Source organism: Dermochelys coriacea, chromosome 10 (assembly GCF_009764565.3).
Source record: "Dermochelys coriacea isolate rDerCor1 chromosome 10, rDerCor1.pri.v4, whole genome shotgun sequence".
Taxonomy (NCBI): domain Eukaryota; kingdom Metazoa; phylum Chordata; order Testudines; family Dermochelyidae; genus Dermochelys; species Dermochelys coriacea.
In genome coordinates, this window is record NC_050077.1 from 46,758,266 (window position 1) to 46,773,158 (window position 14,893).

At 54.7% G+C, this 14,893-nt stretch overlaps 1 protein-coding gene across 4 annotated transcripts in view; it reads left to right on the forward strand.

The window, feature by feature from the left end:
• Positions 1-588: 588 nt before the first annotated feature.
• The window catches only part of SHF (Src homology 2 domain containing F), a 68,692-nt gene continuing 54,387 nt past the window's right edge, over positions 589-14,893 (forward strand). For 2 of the 4 annotated variants that reach the window (XM_038418055.2, XM_038418056.2), the window contains exon 1: positions 752-1,336. In XM_038418055.2, the coding sequence (XP_038273983.1) occupies positions 917-1,336 (420 nt within the window). In that variant the 5' untranslated portion in view covers positions 752-916. Of the gene's footprint in view, positions 610-751; positions 1,337-2,323; positions 2,657-14,893 lie in introns of those variants that run through there. The other 2 variants (XM_043494266.1, XM_043494265.1) reach the window with 2 other exon arrangements.

The window sequence follows — 14,893 nt, forward strand, 5'->3', positions numbered from 1 at the left end:
GAACCAGGACCCTTAGATAGCAGCTCCCGGTGCCAGCTGCCCTGCATGGGGCACACAGCGGGAGGGGTATTGTAGCGGAGGGAGCATTTCTACACTGGGAATGATTGCACCCCACCCCCTAGCACTGTCCTTGGCCCTGTGTGGCCCTGGGTAGCCAGTGGCTCTTGTGCCAGGGCTGCAACAATCATTGTTTAGATGGGAAAAAGAAAAGGAGTACTTGTGGCAGCTTAGAGACTAACAAATTTATTAGAGCATAAGCTTTCGTGAGCTACAGCTCACTTCATCGGATGCATCGGATGTTTAGATGGGGGTGCTTTGGGTTGAGGGGAGATGTAGAGGGGGCGCCAGAGTGCCCAGTGTATGTGGATTCAAGCAGGGGGCACACAGAGCAGTATTTGAGTACAGAGCACGTACGGGGGCACAAGAAGCTGGGTGTTGGCAGATGCAAGGATGGGGCACAGCAGGGTACATGGTGACGGGAGGGTTATAGGTCAGAGGTGGTAGTGTGAGAGGTGGGGGTTGTATACATAGGACACACCCAGACACTTGGGGAGGGGGCAGGAGAGTGCACTGGCGTGCATGGCATGCAGGGACCAGTGTGGGGCACAGGTGAGCCTGGGGGTACAGTATGGACGTGCAGGGAAGTCCCGGGGTGTGGGAGCACGGGGGGGGGCGTTAAGGGTGCAGCAGAGGAGCGCGCGGGAGGCACTGGGGGGCGCAGGAGCCCGGGGACGCAGGAAGGGCTGTGCGGGATACCAGGGCGCAGCGCAGGTCGGTGCAGCAGGCGCCACGGCTCCGGCAGGTGGCACTGGCCGCCTCCCCTTGGCCGCCTCCCCCGCTCTTCCCCCCTCCCCGGCCGGCGCCGGGCTCCGGGCTCCGCCGCCACCGCCTCGGCGCTCTCAGTCCGCCTGTCCCGATGCTGCTGAGCGGAGCCGCGGCCGCTTCGGAGCGCGCCGGGCCCGGCCCCGGCCCCGGCCCCGGTCCCGGGGGGGCCCCGCAGTGCGTGGGCAACATGGCCCGCTGGCTCCGGGAGCACCTGGGCTTCCGCAGCGCCAAGCCCGCGCCGCCCGCGCCGCCCAAGCCCGACTACCGGGCGGGCCTGCCCCAGCCGCCGCCGCCGCCGGGGGGCGCCCCCGCCGTCCCGCTCTGCCCGGCCGCGGCCCAGCCCGACATCCTGGCCGCCTACAAGCTGCAGCGGGACCGGGACTTCGAGGACCCCTACACGGGGGCTGGCCCGGGGGGCCTCGTGTCCGACGCCCGCTACGGCTCGCCCAAGCACCGGCTCATCAAGGTGGACGCGGCGGAGAAGGCGCCGGAGGAGCCCGCCCCGGAGCAGGTGAGAGCCCCGCGCCCTGCCCAGGATCGTCCCGTCCCGTCCCGTCCCGTCCCCGGCTGGCTCGCCGCTGAGTGCGGGAGCGGGGCTCGCCGGCTCGGGGCCAGGCTCGTGGGGGCGAGGCGCCCGTGGCTTCCCGCAGCCGGCCTGCGGCGCCCTGCCCAGGGGCGGAGAGTCCCTGCGGCCGGGACCCGGCCCGAGCGAGCGCCCCTGGGTGACCCTGCGGGAAGGAGGCCGAGCGGAGCGCACGGGCTAGGCCACATGTTGCTCGGCGCGTTTGTTGGCTCCGCTCCTGCTCCGCCGCGGCCGGGCGGCGGGGTCCCGTCAGACTCTGCAACAGCGCCGGGATTGCTGAACCCTTTGCTCGCCAGGCAGAGCCGCTCTGAAGCAAAGACCCAGGAGCTCCACCGACCTGCGAGGTGCTCCCAGCGTGCCCGCCCAGGGCGCTGGAGCAGTTTGTGTAGTGGGGGGGGGGGGGTGCTGAGAGCCATTGAGCCCAACTGTGAGCCCTGGTACATGCTGGAAACCACGTCAAGCCAGGGTGTGTGGCTGCACCCCCAGTTCCAGCACCTCTGTGCCGGTCCTGGAGCCAGGCTACGCCAGGGACACAGGTCTTCTGGCAGGGGCAGAGTGGGATAGGTGCCACACATGGGTAAGCCATTAATGGCTGCTTGATACCGCAGCCTGCAGCTGATCTTGCACAGAGGGGCTTTCCCAGATAGGGGCTGAGAGTGAGTCGTTGCTTGATGACATGTGGGCTTGGTGGTTGGAAGTGATGCACGGGTCTGCCCGTGGAGGTGGGTCCGAGAAGGGATTGCAACAGCCCCTCCTTATCAGCTTAACTCCACAGTCGCTGACCAGTCACACCTCTTCATTTTCTTTGAGGCCAGCCCTGTTTTCACATGGGCCTTCTGTGAGTGCAACTTCGAGCTGCCAGAGCCCCCTGTGCCTGCTGTATGCTGCTGAGCGCAGCCTGGAGTATAGGAAGGTGGCGGAGGGGGCATGGCTTTATCTCTTTCAGCTGCTGACCTGAGGGCTGTTGCCCTGGCAGAGAGGCTTCTCCTGGCCAAGTGGGGTTCCTTTTGGCAAGCTGAGAGCTGCCTTTCCACAGAGGGATGCTGCCTCCCATTGTTTGAGATCTCATTAAGAGCTGCACTTGTGCCGAAATAGCTCATAGCATTATGTGTGAGCTAGGGCTGGAAGTGTCACGCCTTCCATCCATTGTCCTGACAGCAAGAACGTGCCACTCAAATGTCAACAGCAGCTCCCTGTGTGAAGCAGAAGCAGCTCTGGCAGCCTCCACCAGCTCCTCGCCTTAAACAGGTAGATTCCCCAGAAGGGTAAGTGTGCTAGATGAAATGCAAGTGCCTTGAGCCCGTGGCCCCCTTGTTTAGCACGGTGGCAGACGAAGCCTTGATTTTTGCGTGTACTGGTCCCCTTTACCAGCCCCACTGTATTCTTGTTTGTTTCCAGCAGTGTGCTCAGTGCAAAGACAGGCACTGTCCCTGCCCGAGTGCTGGTTTCCACCCTACAGCAAGCTCAGCGCCGCACGGTTACCCCTGTTAGCATTATCCCATGCAGCGAGCCAAGTGGCCTGTCACACTTTGGTTTTCCTTTAATCTCTGCTCGGTAGCACAAGAGCTTCTCCCTTTTGTGTGTGTCATGCCCCATCTGCTGGTGCTGTGGGGCCATGTTTGATCCTGACCGGGAGGGTGCGTTAGTGCTCTGTCAGGGGCATGAAGCGATGGGCAGCCTCATTCGCTACATTGTTGGGGAGTTTGTCCTGTGTTGTACTTCATGGCATTTGTGCCGGTTCCTCAGGGATTGGAATTAGGCAGGACGTCGTCACTATCCTGCCCTCTTCACTCTGCCTCCTTCTACATATGCTCCCCAGCAGTGTGTTGCCACTGCCCGGAGGGCAGCCTCATCTATTTCTGATCTTGCAGGGACAGCCCGGGCTTCCATCACTTTCACCCTGCTCTGCACCATGGTGCTCAGCAGGAGCTTAGTGCAGAGCCATCTGGTGCCACAGCAGGAGCAACAGAATAACTCTTGGGGTAACATGGGAGGGAGCAGAGAGGCTGGGTGAGGAAGAAATAATCCCAAACAGGGGAAGAGAGAGCCTCAAACTCCTGGGAGAGTGCAGGAGGAGACTTGCTGAGACTGGCCACAGTCATGCCAGTATTTAAGAAGGGTAAATGGGACAGGAGCTGGGACAGCCTGCCACCAGTCCTGGGCTACACAGTGGAACTGCTGACATGGGATTTCCCCCAGTACATGGAACTAAAGCCAATCAGCACAGCTTCACGGGAGATAGCTTTTGTCAAATGAACTTGATATCTCCCTTTGACAGGATGACAAGTATGGTTGATAGAGGTAACTGTGTGGATGTAATAACATGCTTGGGTTTAGCACCACATGCCATTTGGATTAAACAAGCACTCTACAAAATCCAGAGGGTGTATTTTAAATGGACTAAAACTGGCTAATTGATAGATCTCTCTAATTGGTTGTTAATGAACAATCAGCAATGAGTGCAAAGTTTCTTGTGGGGTCCTGCAGGGGTCTGTTCTTGGTCCAGGGCTGTTCAATTTCTTTATCATTGCTGGGGAAGTTTGCAGACACACAAAGATTGGTTTGGGTGGTAAATGACAAAGGGGACCAGTCCCTGTGACAGAGCCATTTGGATTGCTTAGTAAAGCAGGGTGCAGTCAAACAGCATGCATTATAATCCAGCCAAATGCAAGATCGTGCTTCTAGGACAAAGGGGTGCAGGCCATATACCAACAGGATGGGGACTGTATCCTGGAAAGCAGGGACTCTGGAAAGGACTTAGGGGTTGTAGATAAACAACTGAACATGAGCTCGCCGTGTGAATCTGTGGGGAGAGGGGTGGATTTTTTAACAGAATACTTAGAAGAGATTGCCTCTATATGTGGCACTAGTGAGACCATTACTGGGTTCTGGTTCTAGGAGTTACACGTCACAAAAAAAGTTGAAAAATTGGAGAGCGTTCAGAAAAAAATATCTGCCTTATAATGCGAGACTAAAGCACAGTCTGTCTTTTCAAAGATAAGGGTATGAGATGATTAACTCATGGTCTATAAGCACCTGTGCGGGGAGGAGACTTTCACTAGCAGAGGGCTCTTTAATCTAGCAGCCAGAGGCAGACCAAGGCTGGGCATTGAAGCTGGACAAAGTCAGACTGAAAATACAGTGCATATTTTTAGTGGTGAGTGTAATTAACCATGGGAGCAGGGTTGTGGTGGATTCTCGATCACTTGGAGTCTTTACAGCAGGTTAGGGTTAGCATATTCTCTCATTAAAAGATCTACAGTCACTCACCCACCAGCTGTTGAGCTTGATACAGGGCTCACTGGATGAGGTTGTTGGGCCTCTCGATGCAGGAAGTCAGAGTGAATGATCAGAGATGTTTCAGACTGCCGCTGTGGCTGTGCTCGAAGGCCAGCGCGTGCAGGACTGTATCACATGACGGCATGGCTGCAGTGTTGCCCAGAGGCCAGCATGGTTAGTCCTGGTTGTGAAGATAACCTTGACAAGGTACCCTGAGTGCTACTTGTTCAGTAACATCTGCCTGACTTTGCAGAGAGCCTGACACAATCGCTCTGAGACGGGGAAGCTGCCTCATGTCTCTAGATAGTTTAAATCTCTATCCTAAAGATGACAAATTAATTGTCAACATTAACTATTTCAGTGCTGGTCATTGTAGCAGAAACATTCAGCTAAACTTCCTCCCTGGTTACCCCATGACAATTGCTGCAGTGTAGTTAGGCTGTGCAGTATGAATGTGTGTGTGTGTGTGTGTGTGTGTGTGTGTGTGTTTGGAGGATGGGGAGACACAGGGTAAGAAGCATTCAATTTAATATCCAAATAACATGAGGGAGTGCTCTGCCGATTGCATTATTCACCTTCCTATTTAATTAAAACCTGACATTTTGATTTAAATGAACCTGCCACAGGCTCCCTGGCCTGGTGCCCCAGAGCGCTGCAGAGTCTTGCTGCAACATATAGGGCTCCCCTGCTTGTGGGGATGAGAGGGGAGTCCCTGGTGATAGGTTAGGACAAGGTCCATTTGTCTACGTTTCCTGGGTAGATAAACCCAGAAACCAGCTGGAAGATTGGAGTGGAAAAGTCTCCTCCATGCATGAATGAAAATGAAATCCTGTCCTTCCCAAGCTGGTTCATTTATTAAGGAGGAGCAGTGGCGACACGGCAGGAAAGGAGGCAGCAGTGTTTCCGCTGAAAGCCCAATTTTCTCCCCCCTCCAATCTGGTGTTGCATGTCAGCTTCAGTTAGCAAGTTGGTGTGGCAGCCCGAGGGCTGGGACAGAGAGCCGTGTGAATTGGGGTTGTTTGGTCAAGGGGGTCCTGAAATGCAGCATAGCCCCCTTCCCTCCTCCCTGATCTGTTTTCTAAATTACAGCTGTCTGTGCTGCTTTCTTGGGGCCCCATAGGGCAGCAGAAGGCAATGCCCATGGAAGGCTGTCCAGTGCCAGACACCAAGAACCAGCTCCAAGACCATCACAGTGAAAAGCTGTTGACTCTGCAGGGCCAGCTGGGTTTGTAGCCACACAGAGCTCTGTGAGTGCCAGCGAGATCAGTCTTGCTCTACCAAACACCCAGGAAGGTGCTCCAGCCTGGGAGCCCGGAGAACATCAGGTCAAGTCTCCTCTTCCCCTCTTCTGTACAATCACAAGATCTTATTAACCAGAGCCTCCCGTCCCTCTCTGTGTGCCACTCCTGGCATTGAAACGCACAGCTAGTGCCAGCACTACAGGACTCGCGTGAGTCATTGCATATCGTGTTAGAAGCCCCAGATGAGAATTTCTAAGTAGAAGTCCTGTTTGAGATGTGTTCTCACTGTGACTCCTGGGCCAGAGTCCATCACAGGAACCAGCAGGGGTTAGGAATGCAGGAAAACATTACCTGGATTTCAGAGACTGGGAAGCTGCAGGGTTAAGGTGATGTACCCCACAGCATCAATGCTGCCCCATCCACTCTGATGGATCACAGCACCCCCATCGGCTCTTTCACTGCAGATGAGGGCTGGGAGTTAGGACCTGTACTTAGGGCTGAGGAGAAATGGGAGATTCCTTTATGTCTTTGGGAGGAGGGGTCCTGCCTGAATCCTACTCTCTGCAGCACAGTGTTACCGTTCACAGGAATCCCCTGGAGGGTCATTCCAGACCCCCCTCACTGGACTTGGTCACTTGGGTACCTGTCCAGCACAGCAGCTTCTCACCAAGGCAAGACCATGGAACATGCTTTGGTGTGGGTTGATCCCCTGCACAGCTGAGCCCACTGCCCAGGGCTCTGACCCCAACTCTCTCCTCTACAGGGAGAGGCTGTAAAGCCGTGTGACACACCAGTCAGACCAGCAGGAATAAGGGAAATGGAAACCAGCAGGGGATGGGGCTTTGGCATGGAGCATGGGACCACATTCCTCCTCTTGGCTTCTCCCTGGACTGATAGGGCTTTGCCCTCTGCTCAGCAGGCAGGCTTAGATCAGTGTGACTGTAATCCTGGGTGGGGGTGGAGGCAGTGGCAGGATCTGTCTTGAAATTGATGCAGTGAAGGCTCTGGGCTTTCTGTTTCTGGAAGGTATTTATCTGGCCCCCGTTCTCAAAGTGTCTGAGCTGCGCACAGTCTTTATGCATTTACCATTGTATAGCCCTGCCCTTCCTCCCAAGGCTGGAGTTCCCATTTCACAGATGGGAACTGAGCCCCAGAGAGACTAAGTGACTTGCCCCAGGTCATGCATGATGTCTGTGGCAGAACTGTGAACTGAACTCAGGGCTCCCGTGTCCCAGGGCAGTGCACTGGGCCATCTTCCTTGTCTGCCAATGGAAGCGTTCCTTGGTGTCCTGAACGGTCAGTGCTATGTCCTGCTCTGGGTCTTTGGATCAGAGGCGAGGGAGCAGGAGCAGGCTGAAAAGAGCTGCTCTGGCAAATGGAGTCCAATCAGCCGGCCTGCGAGCTCAGATGAGGGCTCAGCAGAGGTGGGATGAAGCCAGCATGGTGCTAAAGGCAATGCTTGGCATTCACTTGGCGAGCTGCTGCAGAGGTCGCTTGGAGCTCGCTTGGGGTGTGTTTAACACCTTTGTTAAGGATCCGACAGAGTGAGCTGCTCTGTAATGAAATTCACAGGTCTGCTGAGGAGGGAGGATGGGAAGGGACCTGAGGAGGAAGCTGGGCTGCGTGTAGGGAGTGATAATCACAAGCACAGGTGCGAGCGGGCTGAGAGGCCTGGCTGAGCATGGCCAATGCAGCCGCTTGCAATGCTGGGGCTGCAGGAAGGGGCCCAAGTGGTCTTGGAGCTGTGCCTTGGGCAGGTTGGCAGCACTGGCTCTGCTGTGATTGCATAGGGCGCACTATGCTACCCTAGGAGCCATGAGCAGGAAGTGTTGGTGGGGAGGGACAGAACATCTCAGGAGCGCCGTGTGTCACTAGCTAGTGAGTCACTCTGTCACTAGTGATGGCATGTGTGTACATCAGCAACAGCTATGCCCATCAGCCCTTGGGGCCAGGCAGTGCTTAATTTGTAATGAAAGAGGTGTCGGGACTCAAGCAGTTTTTTTACATTGATAACTGATGCAGCAAGCCCAGAGGTGCTGAGGCTCAGCGCTGGCACAAATTAAGCACTGGGGTTAGGGGCTTCCCAGGAGCCACAGGGTGAAGGGAAGAGAGGGAACTGGAAAAGTTACTGTTCAGGATGTGCGTGGGGCCAGGGGGTTGTGTCCGCAGGGCAGGGCTGGCACCCTCAGTGCTGGAGGTGGCAGACATTTGGCTGGAAGGTGTGTAGTTGGCAGTGGTTATAGAGAGACTTCTTGGGCCTTAAGGTATCTGCTTCCCTGTGGAGGTTGATGGGGAGAGGGCACCAGCCTGGCAGCCTCTCAGTGCCCAGCATGTATGTGCTTTTCTGGGGAATGCGGTAGCTCGCCCACTCTGCCTGGTGAGCTGGGAGCAGGGTGCAGTTTCCTGTCCCCAGGCGAGCCGCCTCGCCTCCCTGCATAATGCAGAATTACCGGTAGGACTCTGTGCTTGTGTGGGATGCAGCCTGTCCTCCGAGCTGCAGGGCGGGCTTTGCAGGCTGCTTCCTGCTCTGCAGCTCGAAGCAGGCCCTCACCCTCCCTCAGTTCTGCATGGCCTGCCAGAGACACCTTCCATGCAGTGGGGAGGGGGAGCAGGGGGCCTGGCTCGGCCCAGCTCCAGTAACAAAGGTGGAGATTTTTCTCAGAAACACCCTTGCTCACGGCCTTTCACGCGGCCTTTGAGATGCTGGCTTCCTTGGGTGTTTGCTGGGCTGCTGACAGCAGCTGCCCTGGTAGGCTGTGAATAGCAGCTTGGCTTCTTGGTGCTGCCCACAGGGGACGACTCTGCCTGTCTGCAGGGACAGGTTTATTCTGCTTGTCTCTAGCTCCACCCTTCTGAGGATCTCAAAGTGCATTGCAAGCATTCCTGCAATCTCATTGTGCAATGGGGCCAGTGTCATGGGCCCCTTTGTACAGATGAGGAAACTGAGGCACAAAGGAGTGAAGTGCTGCATCCAGGGTCACATGGTGAGTCGCTAGAACGTGTGGGGATAGCACGCAGGAGTCCCGACTCCTTCTCCTATCATTGGTCTATTCTGTTTCCCTTGATGGCTTGTGGTCCGGTGGCTCCGTTGGAGAAGCTACATCTCTATACCCCGCCGAACACTGGGGACGCCTGCCCTCGGGGAGCAGGGCCCTCCCAGGCTTGTCTCCACTAGACCTATTTCTGTGAGGTCTCCCCTGGGGGAAGCTCCCTGGAGGTAGCAAAGGTGGGAACGCTCTTGTAGACAAGGGGCTGGCATCTCTCACACTGCGTTGTGCAGACCGGTGCTGATCAGGCTTAGAGAGTGCTCTGGCGGCTGCTGGAGCCCTGTCTGCATTAGGATTCTGGTGCTGGGGGGCTGAGCACACAATCCCCTCTGTTCTTGGCTTGGAGCAGAGCTCACTACAGTGCTGCTCCCTTTCTGCCCCAGCTGAGGAACTTGGCTGGCTGGATTTGTCCTGGTCACCTCACTGAGCTCAGCCCCTAACAGAGGGGCCAGGATTGGTCCTGGAGCCATGCAGAGAGGGAGGGGAACAAGGGCCTCTGGCTGTCCGGCCTGTCTCTCTTGTGCTGCCCCGGGGTCTATGGGTGCCACAGGTGAACAGCTGGAGCGAGGCCCAGCTGTGCAGGGATCCTTGTGACTGGGTATGCAGGGATGTCAACAGTGCGCTGTGTAGGACCTGCTCAGGGAAGACTCAGGCCCAGTCATAGGGATCTGCCAGGCCATCACTCCCATTCCACCCATACCTGTTTCTGTGGGCAGCTTCATTTTAACCGATAGGCTCATGTGACTTCATTGGCCGATAGCTGAGCCCCACCTGTGACCCAAGCTTTGGTGACTTGTGGTAATGGTACCGGGGCAATGCTTCCCTGCACCCTTCCACTCTAGAAGCCATGTTGTGTGGAAAAGCCGGTGTCAGGATTCCCTCCCCACTCTGAATTCTAGGGGACAGATGTGGGGACCTGCATGAAAGACCCCCTAAGCTTATTTCTACCAGCTTAGATTAAAAACTTCCCCAAGGCACAAATTCTTCCTTGTCTTTGGAACGGTATCGCGACCACCACCAAGTGAGTTAGACAAAGATTTAGGAAAAGGACCACTTGGAGTTCCTGTTCCCCAAAATATCCCCCCAAGTCCCTTCACCCACTTTCCTGGGGAGGCTTGAGGGTAAACAAGGTGAGCACAGACCAGACCTTTGGGGTTTTAGGACACTAAAAACCCCAGTCAGATTCTTAAAAACAGAGCTTTTATTATAAAGAAAAAAAAGTAAAAGAAACACTTCTGTAAAATCAGGATGGAAGATAATTTTACAGGGTAATAAGATTTAAAACACAGAGGATTCCCCATTAGGCAAAACTTTAAAGTTACAAAAAAACAGGAATAAACCTTCCTCTTAGCATAGGGAAAATTCACAAGCTAAAACAAAAGATACTCTAATGCATTTCCTTGCTATTACTTACTATTTCTGTAATTTTAGATGCATCATTCAGTAGGAGCTGGATTACTTGCTTGGTCTCTCTCTTTGTCTCTGGAGAGAACAACAAACGCCCAAACAGCCCCTCCCCTCCCCCCCCCCCCAAAGTATCTTCTTTCCCCATTGGTCCTTCTGGTCAGGTGCCAACTAGGTTAATGGAACTGATTTAACCTTTACAGGTAAAGGAGGGATTTTGGGCTACCCTTAGCTGTAAGCCTCCTTCACAGCTGAGCTTTACCTGCCCCCAAAGTGAAAAGCTGCAGTTCCTACAGCTCCCCTGCCCTGAGCGTGTGTTCACTATGTGATCGCGTAGCACATGCAGGAACACAAACTGTTCCAGGGGGACCACTGCTAGAGACATGGCCTTTGGAGCAGACAGCAGCTTGGGCTTGTGTTTCCCCAGCTCTGAAAAGCTCAGCGGCTTCTCTTCTGACTTGCCCCTGTGGTTCCCCTTTGGGCTAAGGCTGACAGTGACAAATGTCAGCATCAAAAAGGAAGTGTCGGAGACAGTTCTGAAGAACCGAGGGCACTCTTGCCTGTTCCCCAGGGATATAAAGCTCTGGGAGTTGCTTGGTGGTTAGTGCTGTGTGCTGATCCCCTGACATTACAAATCTGACTGCCCACCCTCCTGGCCAGCCTCCTTAAAACAAAATCCTGCTTTCTATGCAAAGGGTGACTGTATCCGGGGCTGCCTGGACTGGGCGCCAAGCGGGTGACTGTCTATCAGGGAACTGGCATGGACTTTTGGAGGTAGCAGTAGTTCCTCAGAAAGCCGGCAGTTAGAACATTTGTAGTTCAGATTCTACAAGCAACCTTACTTCTGACCTCTGTCGCTAGGACACAAAGCCCCCTACTCAAGACAGCTGCAGCCCCGTGCACCCCTGCATGATCTGCAGCCACTGCACACTGGCGCTCTTCAGCCCATCACTCCGTATCCCCTCTGCAGGCCAGACTTTCACACAGACCACTTGTTCACAATTAATGAGATTCTTTTATTTGAGTGTTTGCATAAGTTTGTATGTCGGGGTATGTGCACAACCCTGGTGTGTGTTGAATGTAGTGTGTGTACACATTAGGGTGCTACAGTATACATGTACCGGTGTGTTTGGGTTGAATTGTGCCTGTAACCCCCTGGTGAACACGTGGTCCATATCTTGCTCCATGCTGATCCACACAGGATGTGAGTTATTAAAGCCCCAGCTAAGGAGACCGGTTCTCCAGCTCAAGTTGTAGCAGCTCTGGAGGTTCCTAGTTCAGTTCCCAGCTATTGATGAAAATAGTGTCCGTCACATGCACAAACCAGCCTGCTTGTGTGCGTTAGGGTGACAGGATGTGTGTGTTGTCATGTGCACTGGCCCAGTGTGTGTGTGTGTGGGGTAGTGTGAGCCTGTGCATTTGTGTCAGGGTGTGTGTGAGAGATACACATTTAATGTTCAGTCTCGTCTCTCTCAATCTGGTTTAGTTTGGTTCTTGCACACACAGATCATAAAGTACCACAGCAAGACGAGTCTGCCCATTGTGCTAACGGAGCTGAGCACGCGCACGTTTATACACCATAACACAGACTATGTGTGTTGTTTAGAAAGCACCCGAATGACATAGGAGCCCAGCTACTGATCCTGTGGGACCCTTTTTTCAGAGTAGCAGCCGTGTTCGTCTGTATCCACAACAAGAAGAGGAGGACTTGGGGCACCCTAGAGAGACTAACACATTTGTTTGAGCATAAGCTTTCGTGGGCTCCAGCTCATTTCATCGGCTGCATTCCTGCGGGCTTGTCTGCACATGGGGCTGCCCTAGAAAAGCCAGTATGCTTTAAGCGCACCCCTGGCCTTAATTCCAATAAATGTGCCAGTCGACAAGCCTGAGACCCAAGGGGGCTCTGTGAAGAGCGGTCGTCACCTTCTTGGTCTTGTCTACATCAGGGAGGGGCAAATCCTGTGTGCTGCCCAGAGCCCGGTGTTCTCCCTGCTTGGCTGGGAGCCAGATTGGGTGTGAGGGCATCACGTCGCCCTTGTGCGGCTTTAAGCAGCTCCCATGTCCTGGCCGCTGGATGACTGTCCTGGCACGGCTGCAGGCAGAGCTGTCCTGGGGCCAGCCCTGTCCCTTAGCCCAGGAGCTCCGTGGCCGGGCCAGCTCTGGGCATGCTCCCCGAATAGTGGCAGGGCTGGGCTCAAAGAGGAGCGTGGGACTGTTCTGACCATGTGTTGTGATGGAGAAGGGCTGGGCTTTTGCAAACTCCCGCAGAGCCTCCTCAGCATACTCCAAATCATGGGAGCTTCTCGGGCCGAGACAGCATCCCAGCACCAACAGGAGCTGAGCCTCATGCCACCACGTACCAGTAACAGGAGGCAGTCGAGTGCGGTGGCCACTTGGGAGCTGAGCTATCTGGACCTCTGCCCTCCTGCGCAGCTGGTCAGTGGAGTGACAGCGCCACTCCAGTTCTTCGTGTCTGCATGATGTCTTACACGCCAGCAGTGCCGCATGCAGGAAAGAACGCCCTACTGGGCACAAAGCCCTAGGGAAGATGCCAGTTTTGCAGTTATTCAGGCAACCTTCCTTTGACCCCCTTGTGTGTCAAAGTTGTGATATGGTCTGTAACTGGTGGGACCCCTACCTCATCCAGCACACAGGATAGGCGGCTCTCAAGGAATGGGGCTGAAGCTCAGGATTTCTTTGGATCCTTGACATGTGACATAAGACCCCTGCTTTGTGTACTGCACCCCCTTTGAACCCTTCATAGAATGGGGGATTGTCATCCATTGTCTCCTGGGCTTCTCTGGGTTGCTGCTCATCTGTGAAGGATCGGAGGAGCTCAGGTGTTAATGGATGTAACTTCTCAACACCTGTGTGTGTGTGTGTGTGTGTGCACGCGTGCACGTGGAGAAGGGATGGGTTTGGATTCCTCCAGATGGGACGCTGGCAGAGGGAGATTCAGATGCATGTTTTCACTAAATTTGGGGCCCTCAGTGACTGAGTACCCAATGGGTGGCATTGAGGGCCTGGTGTCAGAGCAGTGAGCAGTTCCATGCCCTATACAGGCAGAGACTAATTATCCCTCAAATCCTCAGAGGCAGGTGAGGAAGGGCCATCTTCATTTGACAGAGGGAGTGCGGATAGATAGGCAAAGTCAAGTGCATGAGGCCAAAGAACAGGCCAGTGAGAGGTAGGATTTGAACTTGGGGCCTCCTGACTCCAAGCTCTGTGCTCATTCCTGCAGACCTCCCAGGTGTCTTGAGCTGGATGCCCATAAATGAGGCGCACACAACCAGGGATGCTGGAACAGGGGGAACCGGGGGCCATGGTCCCCACACACTTTTACTGTCCATAAGAGTGAGTGATGCTGGGGAGGGGACAGAGAGGAGTGAGTGGGGGACGGGGTCTTGAGGGGAAGAGATGGCATTGGCACAGGGCCCCGGGGGAAGGGCTGATGCTAGGGTAGGGGCTTAGGGAGAAGGGGCAGCACGCGGGCAGGGCCTCAGGGCAGTGTAAGGGCGGGGCCTCAGGGGAAGGGGCAGTGTGGGCGCTGGGGTCACAGTTTGGATGCCAGTGCCCCCTCCACTTTTAGGGACCTTCTGCCACTCCTGCACTCAACTAGTGATCACCTGTGAAAAGTTTGGTGCAAGTGACTTGCCCAGCATCATACAGGAGCTCTGAGGCAGAGGCAGGGATGTGGTCCAGTTCTTATTAGCTTTCATCTTCCCCAGCCAGGAGGCCATCCTTTCTCTTTTTCAATCCCGCACTTGGTTCACTACCTGCCTTCCAACTTCTGCAACAGATGTGGCAGGGGTCCTACAGGACATAGCCTCCTTCACAACACAGCCTTGATTCATCCCCACAGCAGCTCCAGCGTGCGTAGTGAATGAGGCAGGGGGCCTCTGCAAAGAATAGTCTGTGATCATGTAATTACAGGGTGCCATAATGCATGCAAGCAAGGCTTTTGAATTAAAGTTCAATGGGCCACCTACAGTCTGGCATTTCCTAACTGTGAATGCTCGGCTTTGCAATTTAAATAACTTTTTAACAGATTTTGTGTGTAATTTCCTAGTTTAAAAAAAATCCCCCCAAAACCAAATCAGTTTCTGTTGCTGCTGTAATTCCTGCTCCCATCAGTAAGGCTGGTCCTTCTGGACCTTCAGCATAGACTTCTTACCACGGGAGATACAGCACTGACTCCAGTAGCTGGCCGCAGGAGTAGACTGTTATTCTCTGTGGATCAGCTGCTCAGGGGAGGTGCACAACACATTGACTGGGTTACATTTGCACAAGTAACCCTCTTTTACAGGCAACATAGCCCCGCCCTTAGATTTGCTGTCTGAGACACAGGGTGGTTAAGCCGCAGAGAGTGGGGCTGTCGTGTTAGACTCCTAGACTCTGTTCCCAGCTTGGTAACTGCTCAGTGGCCTATGAAGTCTTTGCTCAATTACAAGGGTTATGAAGAGCTCTGGAGGTGCTCTGTGCAGCTCAGTGACCGTGTGTGTGCACAGGTGTGT